The following is a 20,934-nucleotide window of genomic DNA, read 5'->3' as shown; positions in this document are numbered from 1 at the left end:
TGGCCCTGCCACTCCGTTGACATGGCTCTGCCATTCACAGTCACCAGGGGCCTTCCTTTGGTCACTTTCTATGGTAACATCCCTGTCCTGTCTCTCTCCTGTCTCCCTGGACCTCTCGGGAGCTGGTCACGCTGTGGGCCACCCCTTCTTCTTCACCAGGCTTCCTTCCTGTCCTCCCGGCACACTGCTCCTGGCTGTCCTCCCACCCCTCTGGCTGCCACTCCTTGGTCTCTACTGACAGAGAGTCACGCCTATCGCTCAGATGTGAAGGTCTTTGGTGTAGCTGGCTCCTCTGCCCCCCACTCCCAGCTCAGCAAACCCCACCTATGTCTTTATCTCTGGCCCGCTCTCTCTCCTGAGCCCTGATGCTATGGCTGTCCAGACATCTCCAATTGATGTCAGAGGGCCTCTAGCTTGGCCAGTCCTAGACCAAGTTTCCCCTCAAATCTGTCCCTTCTCTCACAATTCCTAACATCCAGCTACCCGCCCAGAAACACCGTGGCAGGCTGACACGCAGGTGGTTCTCAAGCAGTGCAGACGTATGGAATCCTGGACCCGGTACCTCCCTCATCCTCCCACCGCATCCACACAATTGCCAGGCCCAGGCCCTTCAACCACAGAAACAGTTCTCAGACCTGCTGACTTTTTGATCTGCCCGCACTGTCACCACCCTGGTCCAGATGTCACCTCCCGCAGCTGGACAATCCTCGTGGTCCCTCTGCTTCCCATACAGCAGAGAGTGAGCTTGCTAAAACAGTGCCTCTGTCTTCAACGCCCTCCCAGTCCTCACCCTGAGCTGACAGCTCAGGTCACTGTCCTGGCGTTCAGGCCCCGCATGATCTGAGGCACCTCATTCTCTGGTCTCCTCCTCTAACCTCCCTCTCTTGCTTGAGGTCCTGGCCCAGCAAACGGAACTTCTTTCCACACCTTGAAAGTGCCTGTAAGTCTTTGCCTTTTGGGATCTCGTAATGCAGTTCCCTGCCCTGCCTGAAACATAGGCCCTTTCTCCTGGACCCCCATCCCACTGTCCATGGCCTGTGATCGGACACAAGCAGAGGGTCCCAGATCACCCTTCTCTTCTCTCTTTCTCTCTATGTCAGGAAAACCAGCTACTTAATATCTGCTGGATGGAACCTGGACCATGAATTCCAAGAGGGAAAGGCCATGGCTGCCAAGGGGAGGGCCCAGCACATAGTAGATCCTCAATAAACATTTATCAAGACAATGAGTGAATGAATGAATGGGTGACTGAATAAGAAATGGTGATGGAGCCCTGGCCGGTTGGCTCAGTAGTAGAGTGTCAGCCTGGCGTGCGGAAGTCCTGGGTTCGATTCCTGGCCAGGGCACACAGGAGAAGTGCCCATCTGCTTCTCCACTCCTCTCCCTCTCCTTCCTCTCTATCTCTCTGTTCCCCTCCCGCAGCCGAGGCTCCACTGGAGCAAAGTTGGCCAGGGCGCTCAGGATGGCTCTGTGGCCTCTGCCTCAGGCGCTAGAATGGCTCTGGTTGCAACAGAGCAACGCCTCAGATGGGCAGAGCATCACCCCCTGGTGGGCCTGCCCGGTGGATCCCGGTCGGGCGCATGCGGGAGTCTGTCTGACTGCCTCCCCGTTTCCAGCTTGAGGAAAAAAAAAAAAGAAAGAAATGGTGATGGCCCTGGCCCGGTAACTCAGTTGGTTAGAGTGTCGTCCCAATACACCAAGGTTGTGGGTTTGATCCCTGGTCAGGGCACATGCAAGAATCAGCCAATGACTGCCAGCACAAGTGGAACAACAAATCAATGTTTCTCTCTCTCTCTCTCTCTCTCTCTCTCTCTCTCTCTTCCTCTCTTTCTAAAATCAATTAAAAAATGGGGATGGATTGGGGCTCTCCTGCTTGAGTATATGCAGTTCTGGGGTTCTGTATTTCTGTTCCCAGGCCAGATCTGCCTCTGTTAATGTCCTCTGGGAAAGGAATCCAAGATGTCCTAGGGATGACCTCAGCCAGAAGCCTTCCCTGTTCGGCCATTTTACAGAGGGAAAAATTGAGTCCTAGAGCGAGAGGAACTTGTCCAAGGACACAGAGCAAGTGAGTAGCAGAGCCAGGATTTGAACCCAGGGCTGTGTGACTCTGAAAGTGCCCAGCATCTGGCCACTTGGGTGGGCTCAGCAGGGGATGTGCCCTCTCTCTGGAGGGAGACACAGAAGGAGAAGGATGCTGGCTGTTGGCCTCATCTCTCAGGTTGCTCTTCCTAGGACAGCCCATCCTCAAGGTCCTGGTTACAGATGTTGGTTAGGAGCCTCAGAGACCAAGCAGATGAGAGGTATCAAATTCCCAAGCTCTGATGCCAGACAGAACATAAATGAAGTGGGCTGAGTGTGAGACAATAGATGGTCTTAAATGTGAGAGGGCAGGGTCTATATAAATTCATTCAAATTCAACACAAAGAAGGCATTGTACCACTCAAGTAAAACGTGTGTGGGCCCCATTCAGTCCTCGGACCATGAGTTTTGGCCCCTAGATAGGCAGCTGCATTGCTTCCTATAGGAGGTGAAGCCCAGAGAGAAGATCCATAACCTCCTCATCTCACTGTGGCCCTTAAGAGGCCTCCAGGGTGTCTTAAGGGGAGCCCCAGGCATAAGCTCTTTTGTCCTGGAAAATAGCTGCAGGTGCCAGGCAGGAAGGCCCACCCAAGTCTTACCTTTGACCAGGGTATGCTTGTCCGTGGGGGAGGAGCGAGCCAGCACCCGCAGCTTTGGCCAGATCTTGTCGATTCGCTCCTGCTCAATCTGGAGAGGGATGCAGGAGGGGGTGGGTCGGTGGGTTCAGGGAGAGAAACTGAGGCCCAGAGAAAGGAAGGGGCTTGCCTAGAGTCACCGGGCCCTTGAACATTGGCTGGCTTCTGGACAATCATGCAGCACCCATGCCTCCCAGCCCCCCATCCAAGCTCATACTTCTGAAGACCCTTTGCACAAGTCCACATACCTCCCCCTTCTCATTGCGGATCCTCTGGTTGAACTCCTTGCCCTCAAGGCACAGAAAGTCCTCCCCAGGATGGATGATGCCACACTTGATGGCAATAGCCCGGGCTGTGTTGATATTGTCGCCAGTGACCATGCGGACTGTGATGCCTGCTCGTTGGCACTTTCGGATGGCTTCTGGAACCTGGGTAGGAAGGCAGGAGCCATTGGGTGGGCACCACCTTGAGGAGGTCCTCCCTGCCTTCATGGATTCCAGAGTGAGCCCTGCTCACAGGCAGCTCCACTGTAAAGTGCCTTGATGACCAGGATACTAGTGGCACATAGACCATCTCCACCATTGCTGTGCCTATGGCAGGCATTGTTAATCAACTGCAGCACCCTCTGATTGAATACTGATGTGGTCTCAGAATTCTTCCCTGTAAAGTCCCAGGCAGCTGCCACTTATCAACCATGATAGTCCATCCTTAGGATGAAACTAATGCTATCCAGACGTGGGCAAGGACTTTGAGAAAGCTCTATAAACACTCTCTCAGACCTGGCCCTAGGTGACTGTACAGAATACTCTACTACTGCACAGGATCTTGTCTCTGCTTTATCAACATGCACATTTCCTGCAAAGTCAATGATAAGCATGTTTATGTGTTTCAGGGTTTTTTTTTTTGTGAGGGGAGGCATTGCATTTGGGGGCATTTAGAGAATGCGACATTGACTTAGAACAGGGGTCCCCAAACTACGGCCCGCGGGCCGCATGCGGCCCCCTGAGGCCATTTATCCGGCCCCCGCCGGACTTCCAGAAGGGGCGCCTCTTTCCTTGGTGGTCAGTGAGAGGAGCATAGTTCCCATTGAAATACTGGTCAGTTTGTTGATTTAAATTTACTTGTTCTTTACTTTAAATATTGTATTTGTTCCCGTTTTGTTTTTTTACTTTAAAATAAGATATGTGCAGTGTGCATAGGGATTTGTTCATAGTTTTTTTTATAGTCCAGCCCTCCAACAGTCTGAGGGACAGTTAACTGGCCCCTTGTGTAAAAAGTTTGGGGACCCCTGGCTTAGAATAAGTGCAAATGATTTGTTTCATGTAAAATATGACATTTCCCTGTAAGAGTAAGAATTGCCTCCTGCCCTTTCTGTAATGATAGAGTGACATCTGGGCCAATGAGGCCAGAGCAGAGGTAGCCAATCAGAAACCAGCAAGGACTCACCACTGTCCCCATAGCTAGTTCCCAGCCCTATGCAGAGCTGTAGATTTGGCCAGCGATTAGGATGTAAAAATCAGCCTGGAGCTGCCGGAACACAAGTCAACATTACAGACACAGATCAACTGAACAAAATTTTTACCCATGGCCAGTGACCAATAATAAAATATAAGGCAATATTTGCTGCAAAAACTTTTTTTTTGAGCAGGAGAGGACATGTCAAGGGCAGAAAATCCTGTGTACTGAAGGTCCAAAGCTCTTTAGAATCTCAGGCCTGGAGGGCCTGAGTCCCACCCACTGCTAAGAGTTTGAAGACTGTTTTGGGCTGAAATATGTCCCCCAAAGATACATTGAAATTCTCACCCTCAAGACCTCAGGATGTGACCTTTCTTGGAGATAAGGTCTTTATAGAAGTAATCAAGTTAAGACGAGATCATTAGGGTCATTAGGGTGGTGTCCTCAGAAAGCGGGGAAATGTGGACATAACACACATACAGGAAGAAGGCAGAGATCGGGGTATGCTGCTACGCGGCCAGGACTGCTGGGGATTTCCAGCAGAGTCCCAGAAGCCAGAGGAGAGGCCTGGAACAGATCCTGGCCTCCCAGCTTCAGGAAGAACCAGCCCTGCCAACACCCTGATCCTGGACTTCCATCCTCCAGAACTGGTGTACAATACAGTTCTGTTGTTTGAGCCAGCCATTTTGTGGTATGTTACAGCAGCCCTAGCGAACACAAAGAGTTAGAGTGTTGGCCCCAAACCTCACGGTTGATAAGCCCTGACTGCTTGTCTCCTTTCTGCCCTCAGGATTTTGAGAACAAGGATCGACCTTGGAAATACCTGGCTGCTGTCCACCCCTCTCTACACCACCATCTCAAGCTGGGGTCACTGCCCAGCCTCTCCGCAGTCTCCACGCCTCTGGCCCTGCCCTGCTTCCCTCTTTCCCCTACACAGACCACCAGCGACATGCCGAAGTTCAGCCTGTGCTGTCAGGGACGCTTGTAGAGAAAACCCAGACTCCTGAGAACAACCACCTTGTGGTGGAGCGAGGAACAGGGAAGGAGGCCTGTTCAGCTGCAGTTCCCTCAGAGACCTGCTCCATGGTGGCGGTAGTGATCTCCCTGTCATCAAGGGACCAGCACAGGTGAGCGGACCACAACCGCTAGGTGTATTTCCAGGCCCCCTCAGGGATGGGGTCACACAAGCAAGGTCTCTGTCTCATGCCACAGCGGCTGCTCACATAGCAAATGTCACCTCTTTTTATGGAGCCGGAAGGAGTGGGGATGTGGAATGTCCAAGATCCCGTTTACACAATTGATTATGTCCTCACAATGGCTGTAGCCTATCTCCTGTTGCAGAGGATAGGAAGGAACCATTGTTCTTTTGGGAACACATGACTTATCTGGCTCTTGCCCAGAAAGCAATAAGTTAGGTTATGCTTGGTTCAAAGAAATTTGAGATTCTGGAGTTGGAAGGAGCTCTTGATTATGACTCTGACCTCTGCTTATTGTCTCCCAGTTGTTCCTGACAGATGGTCAGTCGGCCTCTGCCTGAATGCCTCTGATGACAGGGTGCTCACTGCCTTCAAGACTGATTGCTCCAGAGTGGAACAAGTCTATTGTGTCCTTCCACATATTTCACATAATTGTTCTTTTTTCAGATTAGAGAGGGATTACTCTGGGTCAGACCAGTACTGTTGTATGCAGGCAGGGTCTTTGTCTTTTTGTTTTTTTAAAATTTATTGATGCCTAACCAGGCGGTGGCACAGTGGGTAGAGCATCGGACTGGGATGCGGAAGGACCCAGGTTCAAGACCCCGAGGTCGCCAGCTTGAGCGCGGGCTCGTCTGGTTTGAGCAAAGCTCACCAGCTTGGACCCAAGGTTGCTGGCTCAGGCAAGGGGTTGCTCGGTCTGCTGAAGGCCCGCGGTCAAGGCACATATGAGAAAGTAATCAATGAACAACTAAGGTGTCGCAACAAAAAAACCCCTAATAATTGATGCTTCTCATCTCTCCGTTCCTGTCTGTCTGTCCCTATCTATCCCTTTCTCTGACTCTCTCTCTGTCTCTGTAAAATAAATAAATAAATAAATAAATAAACAAAATTTTAAAAAATTTATTGATTTTTTAAAATTTTATTTATTTATTTATTTTATTTATTTTTTTACAGAGACAGAGAGAGAGTCAGAGAGAGGGACAGACAGACAGGAATGGAGAGAGATGAGAAGCAGCCATCATCAGTTTTTTGTTGCGACACCTTAGTTGTTCATTGGTTGCTTTCTCATATGTGCCTTGACCGCGGGCCTTCAGCAGACCGAGCAACCCCTTGCCTGAGCCATCGACCCTGGGTCCAAGCTGGTGAGCTTTTGCTCAAACTAGATGAGCCCACGCTCAAGCTGGCGACCTCGGGGTCTCAAACCTGGGTCCTCCGCATCCCAGTCCGACGCTCTATCCACTGTGCCACCACCTGGTCAGGCAGATCTTTGTCTTTAGTAAAGCTCTGTATAAAGGGCTCTGGGACCACAGAGAGGATGCTGTTATTTAGGAGGAAGTGGGTGGGGAGGAGAAATCTGTGAAAGCTTCCTGGAGGAGAAGGTATTTGAACTGCTTCTGTTCAGCCAGCACTAACCGAGGCTCTGGTGCCTGGCACACTGCCTTGGCAGGGGCTACAAAGATGATTCCTGTATTGTATTGTGGTCATGGCTGCAGAAGGCTGTCCCAGGAGCTGCTCAGGCAGAGAGGGAAGGAAAGGTGCTGCACACAAACTGCTGTGGGTGATGAGGGAGGGGCTGTGAAGCTGAAGACGGGCCTGAGGTCCAAAGGTGCTGGAACCAGCGACTTGCTCCCTCAGGCCTGGGCACTGTGGCATATTCTGAACTGGGAAGGAGGTGACTGATGCCGTGTTTTAGAAAGACTTCTGCTTCCAAGACTATCTCAGGGAGTTAGACTCTGCCTGCCTGGACCCCAATCCTCTGGTTCTCTCCCAAATAAATCAGCTAGGGAGAGAAAAGAGGAAACTAATTACTATGGCCTTACATTTTTCTCTGTGCAGTGGAAGCTTCCCTGCCTTGGGATAGAGGGCTTAGGGCTTTGCCCTGGGGTCCCACCCCAGCCTTGCTTCCCTCATCTGTAAAATTGGGATGATAGTCCCCACCCTTCAGTGAGGTTGGAGAGCTCTGTGACAAGCACCCAGCACAGGGCTTGCAGATGCGGTGACATGCATGCATCTGCATGCATACACCCCTAATCCTCCTTGCTTGTTCTCCCCTGCTGGGGAGAGGAGGGATGCAGAATGGGTGTGTGGATGCAGATGTGGGGGTGGGTGCATTGGGCATCTGGGCATGAGGAGGAGCTGGTGTTAGGGTAATGGGATAGACAGGCACCCCACCATAACTCGGGTCAGGTATCTTAGGGGCCTGTGACCTGTCTTGAATGTGGGGGATTCGAGACAGACCTGGAACCCTCCTGAGCAACCACCTGAGGAACCTCCTGGCCACCTTGAGATACTCCACTTCCTTCTGGGCAGTGGCTCTCCTAACCAGATACCTTTGATACCTTTGTTGTGCGTCAGTCCTGTCCTGCCTCATGCTCTTGTGTGCTGTGCATCTACACTTCCTCCTTCACCGATGCTTCTGTAGGCTGTGGCCTCGGGAGGGTGGGTGCTCTGTAATGTGGGGCATCGTGAGCCATCTCTGTGCTTAAGTCCCTGAAGTCTGACGTGGGACATGTGATTTTATACATAGCTGGGTGAATATATTTGGACAGGGACGTGCAAACCCTTCACAAGTTAGCTCCAAGATCTGTTTCTGGCATTTTTCTCATAAATCCAACTGGTATATTCACTAGTCCCCAACACTAAGCATTCCTTCCCACCTCCTCGGCTTTGCCTGTGCTGTCCCATCTGTTGGAATGTCCCATCTTTCATGAGAAATGCTCTCTACTCATTAAAAGCCATCCTTGCTTCCTCAAATCCAATGGGACACCTACTTCAATTGTTCTCAGTTCTCCCTTCTGTTGTTCACTCATTTATTTATTTGACAAACAGTTATGGAACATTTAGTAGTTCTGGGCACTGAGGATCCAGAAATAATTAAAACTCAAGCCCCAGAGGCATTTATCAGGTTGAAATATGCTTTCTACATAGATAAAATAGCTGTAAAATTTTTAAAAGATTCCTTCTTTTGCTAAAATTATCCTAAATATTTCTCACGGAGGAAAAACAGCCAGGAAAGGGGTGCTTCCTGTTTTCATTAAATAAAGGCTTTCAAACATCTGCTGTTTCTGGTGACAGCCGTTGTCTGTGACTCCAAGGGCTCCAACGCCCCCAGATAACACAGCAAACCCCAGACCATCACTCTCCTGATAGCTTTCTCTGCACTGGCTTCAATTAGCCTTATGTATCCACCGTAGTATCTATGGTGGGGGTTTGGGGCAAACCTGTTTTTATCTATTTGTTTTGTTTTGTTTTTTTCAGGGACAGAGAGAGAGTCAGAGAGAGGGATAGATAGGGACAGACAGACAGGAACGGAGAGAGATGAGAAGCATCAATCATCAGTTTTTCGTTGCAACACCTTAGTTGTTCATTGATTGCTTTCTCATATGTGCCTTGACCGCGGGCCTTCAGCGGACCGAGTAACCCCTTGCTCGAGCCAGCGACCTTGGGTCTAAGCTGGTGAGCTTTTTGCTTAAGCCAGATGAGCCTGCGCTCAAGCTGGCGACCTCGGGGTCTCGAACCTGGTCCTCCGCATCCCGGACTGACGCTCTATCCACTGCGCCACCACCTGGTCAGGCTGTTTTTTATCTATTCTGTCCTTTGTCTTCTTCAGGGAGGAAGGCAATCTGAGACTTGCCCCTTTGACAGATGGGGAAATTCAGAGAAGACAGAGTTAGTTTTCCTGTGGCAGCTGCAAAATGAATCTGAACATGCTTAGAGGAGGTTAGAGGTAATCTAGGCTGTTTCCACTCCGGCCGGCCTCAAGGTTGCCCAGGAGAACTTGACACAGACCCACTCCCTGTAGGCACAGATATTCTCCAAGGGTCATCCAAGAAACTGATGGGGGTGGCTACCTCTCAGGTAGGAACCAGGGAACCGGGGGTGGCATGGGAGCTACCTTGCCCTGTCTGTGTGATGGAACTTTCTGAATTTGTCTCCACATGCATAAATTACTTAGCCTAAAAAATAAAAAATAAAAAACTACACCTGCCAGTCTCCTCAGGCCCCCCTCCCTCTTTAGTGGATTGTGAAATCAGTTTAGTGGGTGGTGATCAATATTTAGAAAAGAAAGAAATACAAGAGAATGGGAAATACTTTAGTGCATCATATTCCATTGTGAGAGCCTCATTTTTGTTTTACTGAGTGAGTTTACTGAGTCATGACATAAAGTACATTTCTTATTACTGCAGTCCTGGCCAAAAGAGTGTGTGTCTGATGCTGCTTTCCCCTCACCTCAGGAGTGTTTCAAGGCAGGGTGATGAGCCGGGAACTCTGGGTGTGTGAGGCTGGAGGGGCAGTCTGGGGGTGGGAAGGACAGGGGAGCCACAGGCTGGCCTCATGCACGGTGCAGGGACAAGTCTCTGTGTCATGTAAGGAGATAACAGATCATGGCGAAGCCTGAACCCATTAGTAGCTGGCAATGAGCAGGCATCCCACAGGGGCTGAACACTGGCTTGTCTGTTCAGGGACAGAAGCAGGCGGCAGGCAAACACATGAGGGCTCTGTGCCAAGCACCAGGGCACTAACTGCCTTTGCTGTTTTAGGTTCTGGGTGGGAGGAGGAAGCTTGTATGTGTGTGTAAGGTGCAGTGGTAGAAGACTGGGGTTCAAGTCCCATCTATTCTCATTCATTCCTTTCACAAACACAAGCAACTTCTATAAGTTAGGCTTTGTATTAGGGGCTGTTATGTGTCATTGGACTCAGAATAATGAATCTACTGGGGAAGGGCAGAAAGGAAGGGGACCCACATTTATGGACCACCTGTCTTGTGCCGGACACCCTGCCTGTTGCTTGTATGTACATGATCTAATGCTTTACAGTGTGTGTGTGTGTGTGTGTGTGTGTGTGTGTGAAGAATACTATTATTATCTCATTTAAAAATGAGGAAATGGAGGCTTAGAGAGGTTAGGTAACTGGTATAAGGTCACACAGCTAGTAATGCTAGGACTCTGGATCCCGGGTCTGTCTGATGCCCGTTGACCCTTCTCCCTGTGAAAGTCCGCGTTTGTGACCTTCTTGTTTCTTTTGGTCTTTGGAACCAACATTGGGGTAGAAACTTGGCGAGCATCTTGTCTATTCCCTTTCACTTGAAAGAAAACAGAGGTTCCAAAAGGAGCAGAGAATGGCTAGAGCCCCCAGAAAATAGAGTGAGGGCACGTGGTGAAGACTGAAGTTGCCATTGGTGGACGAAGGTGGCCTCTGGGGCACTGTAACCAAATCCTACAGCCATGGCCAATCTGGACTCAGCTGGGGCCTGGCCAGGGAATGAGGCCTGGACACAGGGGCTGTGTTAGTCCTTGGAGGAGGGGAAGGCCAACCCCTCCTATGCTTTTCCTATGCTTTGCCTTGTGTCCTGGGTTCTGCCTTCTGGGCCCTATGGGGTAAGTTGACTCGCTGTGTCTGTCCACATCTGTGATTTGGAGACATGGAGTAGCTTTTTCCTTTCCCCACAACCTCTTGCTGGTCTGGGCAGCCTGACTAACCACCCACGTCCCATCCTTCCTGACCCTGCAAATCCCCAGTGCTGAATTTTTGGGCCAAATTCAGCAAAAGGAGACTGAAGACCTATTGTAAGCTGAGTATCACGACCTATTGTAAGCTGAGTATCACATTAGATGTGCTTAGTACCTCACCTCCTTTGCTCCTTATGGGGAGGAGTATAGTGTTGTCATTCTCCTTCCCTTCTACAGAATCTGACCTTCTGCTAACTTGCTAGCTCTGTTCCCCTGGAAATCTGATAAATGTAGACTATCAGCTGTGATCCAGGCAAGCTGGCAAGTGTGAGATGATCGGTAAACTGGAACTGGATGGGGAGAACTCTAAATACTGATGGAGACACCACACTTGGGGTTTTCCTGAGTCTGGTGACTTTTGTTACTGGCCATCTCCTTTGCAGGGACCTAGGGATCTGGGCCTATGAATCTGTTACAGGAGATACTGGCTCCTGTGGGGTAAGGGCTTCTAAGGCAGGGCAGCCCTCACACCTGTCCCTGGGGGGGTGGGGGAGGGGAGGGTGGTTGGGTGAATGGCACCAGGTCTGCTGGCAGGCTGTGGGTTCTGCTTTATAACCTGGGGAAATCGATGCCAAGTTTGGCCTATGCTGGTCTGATGAGTCTGAATGTTTAAGAGCAGGTAAAGAGGAGATGCTGGGGGCATCACAGGGTAACTGAGGTTCAGAGAGGTGAGACGACTTCTGCCAGGTCACCCAGCCGACTAGACTCCCGGCCTCGACCCTCTTCCCTGACCTGCTGGTGGTACCTACCTCAGGCCGCACAGGGTCCTCGATGCCCACCACGCAGATGCAGGTGAGGTCATTCAGGATGTCGTTCTCATTATCCCAGTCGGGCTCGGGGCTGCTGGGGAAGTCACGGTAGGCCACACAGATGGTGCGGAGCCCATCACAGGCCATGGGCTCGATCACCTTCTTCACCATTTCGTCCCGGTCACGGGGCCGGAAGACCCGGGCCTCACCTGCCGCACTAAGGATTTTGCAGCACCTGGAGGAGGGCAGGATGAAGCTGGGTAAGGTCCAGCCAAGGGCCCGAGAATCTTCTCTCTGACTAGCTCCTTCACCCTCCCCTTCCCCAGTGATGCCCAGCTGGCCGTGGTGGATCATCCAGTGCCTGTCCAGTCCATTTCACATAATGCTTCAGGGCTGGCCCAGGTCTCATGGGCCCCAGGCAGGGATGAAATAGGGACCAGCCAAAAAGAAATCAGGCAGGCTTTTTTTTTTTTTTTTTGTATTTTTCTGAAGCTGGAAACAGGGAGAGACAGTCAGACAGACTCCCGCATGCGCCTGACCGGGATCCACCCGGCACGCCCACCAGGGGCGACGCTCTGCCCACCAGGGGGCGATGCTCTGCCCCTCTGGGGCGTCGCTCTGCCGAGACCAGAGCCACTCTAGCGCCTGGGGCAGAGGCCAAGGAGCCATCCCCAGCGCCCGGGCCATCTTTGCTCCAATGGCTGCGGGAGGGGAAGAGACAGACAGAGAGGAAGGAGGGGGGGTGGTGGAGAAGCAAATGGGCGCTTCTCCTATGTGCCCTGGCCAGGAATCGAACCCGGGTCCCCCGCACGCCAGGCCGACGCTCTACGGCTGAGCCAACAGGTCAGGGCCCCAGGCAGGCTTTTAATATCTGCCCCAGTCCACTCAGTAAGAGCAGGTATACTTTGATCTATTTTATATTCACAAGGTTTCATCTTAAAAAATAGTTCCACAGCTAAAATGGCTTTCGAAGAGCATAAAACTTAGGCTAGTGGCTCTTGACCCTGCTTGCACATTAGAATGGTGTGGGGGAACATTGAATAAATAAATACCCATGAATGAGCTGAACCCCAGAGATTCCAATTCAGTTTGTCTGAGGTGAGTCCAGGAATCGATGGTTTCTTTTTTTTATTGGTTGATTGATTGATTTTAGAGAGAGAGATAGAGAGAGAGAGTGATAGAAATAATGATCTGTTCCTGTATATGCCCTGACTGGGAATCGAACCCACACCTTTGTGCATTGGGATGGTGCTCTAACCAACTGAGCTATCTGGCCAGGGCAGAATTAATGGTTTCTTAAAAGCTCCCTGGAGAGATTCAAGGGTGTAGCCAGGGTTCAGGACCACTAGGCTAGACCAATCCCTTTAAGGTACAAGTGAGGAAACTGAGACCCAGAGTAGGGGAGTGATTTGCTTAGTTCTCTGGGCTTATTTCTGGTACATGGAGTCAAAGGAGACTGGCTAACAGTGATAATCACGACCATCAATCAACTTTATTTTAAGGGAAATGAAATAGATCTAACAGTGATAATATGTAGAACTTCCTACTAAGAGAGAAGGAGGAGGAGGAGGGGGATTCTACAGGAATTTTTAAAAGTAAATAATGGAAAAGGCACTGGGCAAGGGGCCCTGGAAGTGGTCTTGCTGTGAGATGGCGGGCAGGGTTCTTTCTGAGCCTGTGTGTGCCAGATGGCTCCTCTGGCTGGGCCTACAGGACAGTCTGAGCTGTGCCACCTCATGGTCCTTGGCTCCCCGGGCCCCATGCCCACTCACTGTGCCACCTACTTCTTGAGCAGGATCTCAGAGGCGCCCTTGCTGTACATGCGGAAGCTCTCGTCTGGCAGCTTGATGACTGTGCTCATGGACTTGCGCACGGAGTTGAATGTGTACACTTTGTACAGCTTCTCCTCCGGCATCTGGCAGCGCACGGGCTCGTAGTCCTGCTTCAGGTCCAGCACGAAGCCCAGCAGGCCGCACTCAGTCTTGTTGCCCACCTGCCGAGGCAGGGCGCCCTCCTTCTCTGGAGGCTGTGAGGAGAGAGGTGGGGGGACTCATAGGAGGGCTGCCTCTGTGGGCCCCTCACCAAGCCCTTTGCCCTCCCCCTGCACCCTCAGCCCTCTGCATCCCAGACATAATCCTAGGCTCCAGATGCAAGGAATTGTGCAAGATCAACTTTTCAAAAAAGTATGAGCTATTTGAAACATAAAAACCTGGTAGAGGACACTAAGACCAGCAGTTGTATAACCCACCATCCAGCTTGTGGAACCTGAATATTATGGCGTATTTGCTCCACATTTTTCCTTAAGAAGGAAAACAAGATGTAATGAACTATAGAAATGATCCCTGAAAGTAGAGTCTTGAAAATAAGATGTAAAGTTGAATCCCCTGTGTGTCTCTCTCCATCTGCATAATCCACTCCTTGTTCCAGAAAAACCTCTATCTTAAATTTAGCATTCATCATTACCTGGTGTGTCTTTATTCTTTTTTTTTTTTTTTTAAACAATGGAAATTTATTTTTCCACAGTTCTGGAGGCCAGAAGTCTGAGATCCAAGTGTCAGCAACATTGTTTTCTTCCAAGGCCTCTCTCCTTGGATTGCAGGTGGCTGTCTTCTCCCGTGTCTTCACACGTCTTCCCTCTATACATGTCTGTGTCCTAATCCCCTCTTCTTATAAGGACACCAGTCATATTGGATGAGGGCTCACCCTTATCAGCTCTTTAAAGAAAGCCCCTATCTCCAAATATAGTAGGAGTTAGGACTTCAATATATGAATTTGGGGAGGACACAATTCAGCTCACAGCACTTTCAAAGAGGTCTGAATCCTGACCAGGGCAGAGCTCTACCTGCCTCGTCTCACCATCAGTAGGGATGCTATTCCCTACGTCCCTGCCTCCGGGATCATCCAGTAACTCTCTTGGTCTGCTGTAACTAAGCCAGGCTGGTATCAGTGTGGACTCGTGATTTTCCATCCTGGCTGCACCCAGAATCACCTAAGAAAGTTACAAATTCTTAACAATATTTTTTTATTACCATTTATATTCAATATGATTTTGTATTGGTTTTGGGTGTACAGCATAATGGTTAGACAATCATTTTTATTTTTTTTGGTATTTTTTTCTGAAGCTGGAAACGGGGAGGCAGTCAGACAGATTCCCGCATGCGCCGGACTGGGATGCACCCGGCACGCCCACCAGGGGGCGATGCTCTGCCCATCCGGGGCGTCGCTCTGTTGCAACCAGAGCCAGTCTAGCGCCTGAGGCAGAGGCCATGGAGCCATCCTCAGTGCCCAGGCCATCTTTGCTCCAATGGAGCTTTGGCTGTGGGAGGGGAAGAGAGAGACAGAGAGGAAGGAGAGGGGGGAGGGGTGGAGAAGCAGATGGGCGCTTCTCCTGTGTGCCCTGGCCGGGAATTGAACCCAGGACTTCTGCATGCCAGGCCGACGCTCTACCACTGAGCCAACTGGCCAGGGCTGTTAGTCAATCATATTTTACAAAGTGGCACCCCTGATATTTCTAGTACCCAACCAGCACCCTATATAGTTATTACAAAATTATTGACTATATTCCCTATGCTGCACTTTATATCCCCATGACTATTTTTTTCAATTCATTGATTTTTAGAGAGAGAGAGAGAGAGAGAGAGAGAGAAAGAAAGGGAGAGAGAAACATTAGTTTATTGCTTCACTTATTTATGTATTCAACGGTTGATTCTTGTATGTGTCCTGATCTGAGATCAAACCTGCAACCTTGGTGTATTAGGATGACACTGTAACAAATTGAGCTACTTGGCCAAGGTCTCATGACTCTTTTGTAACTACCAACCTGTACTTCTTTTTTTTAGAGAGAGAGAGAGACAAAGACAGAGAGAGAGAGAGGAAGGAAGAGAGATGAGAAGCACCAACTTGTATTTGCAGCACTTTAGTTGTTCATCGATTGCTTCTCATATGTGCCTTGACCCAGGGCTCCAGCTGAAACAGTGACCCCTTGCTCAAGCCAGCAACCTTGGGCTCAAGTCAGCAACCTTTGAGCTCAAGCTGGAGACCATGGAGTCATGCTGATGATCCCATGCTCAAGCCAGCAATCTCGGGGTTTCGAAACTGGGTCTTCAGAATCCTAGGCCACCACTGGTCAGGCATCAACCTGTACTTCTTAATCCTTTCACCTTTTTTTACCCAGTTCCCCAGCATCCCTTCCATCTGCCAATCATCAGTCTGTTCTCTGAATCTATGAGTCTGTTTCTGTTTTGTTTGTTTGTTTATATTGTTCTTTAGATTCTACATATAAGTGAGATCATATAGTATTTGTCTGTCTCTGACTGACTTATGTCACTTAGCATAATACCATCTAGGTCCATCCATGTTGTCACAAATGGTAAGATTTTATTCTTTTTTTTTTTTATGGCTGTTTAGTATTCATATATTTTTTTTTTATCATTTTTTTTCTTTTTTCTTAAAGAAGACCCTTTAGCATTTCTTGTAATACTGTTTTGGTGGTGATGAACTCCCTTACCTTGTTCTTTTCTGGGAAGCTCTTTATATGTCCTTTGATTCTAAACAATAGTTCTGCTGGGTAGAGTAATCTTGGTAATAGGTCCTTGATTTTCATGGCTTTGAATATTTCATGCTAATCCCTTCTGGCCTGCAGTTTCTGTTGAGAAATCAGCTGACAGTCTTATGCTAACCTACTGCTTATTTCTTGCTGCTTTTAAGATTCTCTCTTTGTCTTTAACCTTTGGCATTTTAATTGTGATGTGTCTTGGTGTGGGCCTCTTTGGGTTCATCTTGTTTAGAACTCTCTGCAGTTTTGGACTTGGTATGTCTATTTCCTTCATCAGGTTAGGGAAGTTTTCTGTCATTATTTTTTCAAATAGGTTTTCAATTTCTTGCTCTTTCTCTTCGCCCTCTCGCACCCCATGATGAGAATGTTGGTACACTTGAGTTTGTCCTAGAGGCTCCTTATACTATCTGCACTTTTTTGGATTCTTTTTCCTTTTTGCTGTTCTTATTGGGTGTTTTCTGTCTCCTTTTTTCCAAATTGTTGATTTGATACTCTGCTTCACCTACTCTACTATTGATCGCCTGCAATTTATTCATTTTTGTTAGGGTATTTGTTGGTCAGATAAGTTTGTAAATATGATATATAGGTTTACTTGCTTATAGTTTGCATTGGGTGTGGGGCACAGGCTGTAAGCAGGCAGGGTCGTTATAACCTAAGTGACTTTCCCACCCTAAGTGACTTTGTATCAGAGACTTCCTTGTTTGTATATTGGATTAAAGGTTTTCATTTCTACACTATAAAATGGGGCAGACTGGGAGCTTGCTCTCCCTCTTGGTTCCTCAGATTAGCATTAGAGAGGAGAGCAGATAAAGGCCACATGGAGGAGGCCAGGAGAAGCAGTCAAGATGGTGGAGTGCTGAGGGAGAAGCCAGTTTGTGCAGAGTTTGTGCAGGGAGAAGGAGATGGGAAACAGAGGTGAATGAGACTGGTGAGGTTAGAAACCTTTGATTCTAGGAAACTCGGATAAGTCAGTAGCTTTGTGAGCACTGAATGAGTGGGTTTTGGAGCCCAGTGTGTGTTTTTACTTGCCCGCCGGGTGCAAGCTAGGATTAAAGCTAATGGCCCACCAGTTTATGGCTCTGTTGTTTCATTACCTACTGTTCGAATCAAATGCGAACCGGCCAGGCGGCTGTGATAGTGGCCGTGGCTACGGGCTTTACAGTATTCCTCATTTCTGACTGGTTATTTTTTATGGTCTTCATACATTTCTTATGCTGTTGAAATTCTTACTAAGCTCCTTGAACATTCTTCTTTCTTTCTTTCTTTCTTTCTTTCTTTCTTTCTTTCTTTCTTTCTTTCTTTCTTTCTTTCTTTCTTTTTTTCTTTTTTAAGTGAGAGGAGGGGAGATAGAGAGACAGACTCCCACATGAGTCCTGAGCAGGATCCACCTCACAACCCCCGTCTGGGACCAATGCTCAAATCAACCGAGCTATCCTCAGTGTCCTCTGAGGCCAAACCGTGGTCCAACTGAGCTGTCTTCAGTGCCTGGGGCTGATGCTTGAACCAACTGCGCCACGGCTATGAAGGGGAAGAGAGAGAAGAGGAGGGAGGAGAAGAGAAGCAGATGGTCGCTTCTCAAGTGTGCTCTGACCAGGGATCGAACTTGGGACGTCCGCACGCCAGGCCAACACTCTATCCACTGAGCAAACTGGCCAGGGCTGTCCTTGAGCATTCTTATAACCGCAGTTTTAAACTCTGTATCTGGTAGTTTTCTTGCCTCCATTTCACTTAGTTCTTTTTCTGGAGATTTCTCTCATTCTTATGTTTGGGACCTGTTTCTTTGTCTATTCATTTTGACTGCCTCTCCAGGTTTGTTTCAGTGTATTAGATAGAACTTCTGTGTCTCGCAGGCTTGTTGAGCAGACTTCTGTAGTAGGTCTCATGTAGGGCCATGGATGCAGCCTCCACAGTCACCTGAGCTGGGCGCTCCAGATGCGCCCCTGTGTGGGCTGTGTGCACTCTCCTGTTGTAGTTGAGCTTTGATTGCTGTTGGCATGTCACTGGAGGGACTGACTCCTCCAGCCAATTGGATGCGAGGACCAACTGCAACTATAGTGGAGGAGCTGCTGTGCAGGGGCCAACCCTATGGAGCAGAACTTGCTTCAGAGGGCTTTGTGCCCACTGAGTCTGCCCTTTGAGTGTGTTGATTGTGGAAGTGGTAGTGTTGTAATCTGGCATGGTCTGAAGCTGTCCACAAGGTGCACTGGCTCTGGGGCCTCCTGGGAGGTGCAAGGTCAGCCACCACCTGTGTCCTGCCTGGAGCCACCTGGCACGAGCTATAGAGCTATCTGCAGATGGCTGCTATTTGTGCTGGGCTTGAAGGTATCCAGAAGAGGCCAAGCTACAAATGAAGGCCAGCTGCTGCTTTTGCTGGGATGGAGCCCACTTAGCAAGTGGTATGGGTATGCAGAAGCCAGATGCTGCTTGTTTGAGAGATTTTAGGAAAGTCTGAAGCATGAGGCAAGAGAGACTGTTTATATGGAAAAGCCACTTGAAACAGCTTTGGTGGCACTAAAGTTGGGCGGAGCAAGGTCTCAGGGAATCACCAGGGCAGGGCTAACAGTGAGCCAGGTTGATGAAGACTCAGATATGGTGCCCACCTGCTGGTTCTTTCTGGAAGGACTTATCAAAGGAACAATGGCATTTGCTAGCACTTCTGTCTAGTAGAAAGCTGCCCCTCCAGGGTTCCCTGATGCCAGACAATTCAGTTCTTCCCTATATGTCCCTGGTACCTTTGGAGCTGCTGTCCCAGAGCTTGAGCTCAGAGTGAGTGAGTCTAAATAAGTTTGTGCGTGGGCCCTTTAAGAGGAACTCCTGGGGCTCCGGCAGCTCTCTGCTGCATTCAGCCTCAATTCCTGCTATTTTTTTGTTTGATCTTTTTGCTTTTTTGAGAGAGACAGGGAGAGAGAGACAGGAACATGGAGCTGCTGCTGTATGTGCCCTGAACAGGGAATCGAACCAGCAACTTCTGGGACAACACTCCAACAAATCCAGCCAGGACTTAATTTCTTTTTTATTTTCAGAGAGACAGAGAGAGCAAGGGAGAGAGAGGGGAGAGGAAAGGGAAGCATTCATTTGTTTTTCCACTCAGTCGTGCATTCATTGGCTGCTTCCCATGTGTGTCCTGACTGGGGATGGAACCCGCAACCTTGTTGTTTTGGAATGATGCTCTTTACTGACTGAGCTAACTGGCTAGGCCAGTGCCCACTGGTTTTTACAGCAAGAAGTTGGGGACTTCTCAGAAGTGAGGGATCTGAAGTGAGCAGGGCAAAGATCCCTGCTCCTCAGGGGGGACCTCTGCAGCCGAGATATCCCTCCTATTTTTAACCATCACATGTGGGTGTGGGACCAGCCCGTTTGAGTCTCTGCCCCTCCTTCCAGTCTCGATGTGGCCTTTCTTTACATCTTTAGTTGTAGGACTTCTGTTCAGCTAGATTTCAGGCAGTTATGAATGGTGATTGTTCTGTAGTTTAGTTGTAATTTTGATGTGGTTGTGGGAAGTTCTGAGTACTGTGTTTACCTAGGCTACCATCTTAATGGGAACCCTTACCTTGTGTGCCTTAACTTTTTATTTTGAGAGAGTTCTAGATTTACATGCAATAAGAAACAATACAGATAAATGTCATAATTTCCCGAAATGCTCACCTCCAGTGTGACTATAGTATAACATCACAACTATGATATGAACACTGATATAATCTAACTGACCTCACTTAGATTTCACCAGTTTTGCATGCACTCGTGCATGTGTGTTTAATTCTCTGCAATGGTATCGCACATGAATTCCTCTGACTACCACCGTGAAGATACACAAAAGTTCATGATAAGGATCCCTGTGCCACCTCAAATTTAATAGCCACAGTCACCTCCCTTCTTTCCCCCTCCCTGGCCTTGGAAACCAGTTATCTGTTCTCCATCTTTATACTTTTGTCATTTCAAGCAAGTTATACACGTGGAATCATACAGGATGTAACCTTCGAAGACCGGCTTCTTTTTATTCAGCATAATCTCCTCGAGATCCAGGCAAGTTGTTGCATGTGTCAATAGCTTGTTACTTTCCATTGCTGAGTGATAGTCCATGCTACAATGGACTGGCTCTTGTGATGCTATTTGTGTGTCTCAAAATGCTCAAACACTGGAAATTTCATGTAGTTCAATCTAATGTGTATATGTGTGTGCATATGTGTAGTGCTGTTTGCATTCTGAAAGCTTCTTGTTTTCCTCATGTACCATTACATCCGTGAGAGTCATCTGTATTTATAGTGCTGGTTTTACCTGCTCTGTGAATTCCATTCTGTGAATAAGCCACAATTCACTTCTCCATTCTCCTGCTCCCTCCTGTTTCCTTCTTTCCACTCATGAGGCACACTCTCTTAAGCACTGGCTGAGGGCTGGCCCTCCACCAGGTGCTGGGCTGCATGAGCACACAGTCTCTGCCCCAAGACTCTCAGTGAATCACCACTTCATCCCCCCGCCCCAGCACCTCTCACTCCTTGGGCGGCTGCCTGACGTGAGCTGCTTCACGCCTCTGTACCTGTGCCCCTGTTGTTTCTTCCCCTTTTCTGCCAGACAAACTCCTCCTCGCCCTTTAAGGGCCACCTGAAATCGTGTTCTCTCTTTGAAAATTGCTTCATGGGTCTGTCTTGCCCTGAGTGAAAGAGTTGTTTTCTTTTCTCCTCTGGGTTCTCAGGGCCAGCACAGCCCAGTATACAATAGGCACTTAGTAACTGTCAGACCACTCTGGTAGGTTAACAA

The 20,934-nt window shown here is 49.0% G+C and overlaps 1 protein-coding gene and 1 pseudogene across 10 annotated transcripts in view; both read right to left on the bottom strand.

The window, feature by feature from the left end:
* ATP2B2 (ATPase plasma membrane Ca2+ transporting 2) overlaps positions 1 to 20,934 on the bottom strand; it is a 503,137-nt gene that overhangs the window by 21,866 nt on the left and 460,337 nt on the right. For all 10 annotated transcript variants that reach the window (XM_066352101.1, XM_066352092.1, XM_066352093.1 and 7 more), the window contains 4 exons: positions 13,409 to 13,650; positions 11,625 to 11,859; positions 2,963 to 3,142; positions 2,679 to 2,766 (listed from right to left, as the gene is read on the bottom strand). In XM_066352101.1, coding sequence (XP_066208198.1) covers positions 2,679 to 2,766; positions 2,963 to 3,142; positions 11,625 to 11,859; positions 13,409 to 13,650 — 745 coding nt within the window. The remainder of the gene's footprint in view (positions 1 to 2,678; positions 2,767 to 2,962; positions 3,143 to 11,624; positions 11,860 to 13,408; positions 13,651 to 20,934) is intronic.
* On the bottom strand, positions 13,902 to 13,982 carry LOC136382640 (small nucleolar RNA U3; annotated as a pseudogene).

This window comes from Saccopteryx leptura, chromosome 10 (genome assembly GCF_036850995.1).
Source record: "Saccopteryx leptura isolate mSacLep1 chromosome 10, mSacLep1_pri_phased_curated, whole genome shotgun sequence".
Lineage (NCBI taxonomy): Eukaryota > Metazoa > Chordata > Mammalia > Chiroptera > Emballonuridae > Saccopteryx > Saccopteryx leptura.
This window is presented reverse-complemented; position numbering and strand designations above follow the sequence as displayed.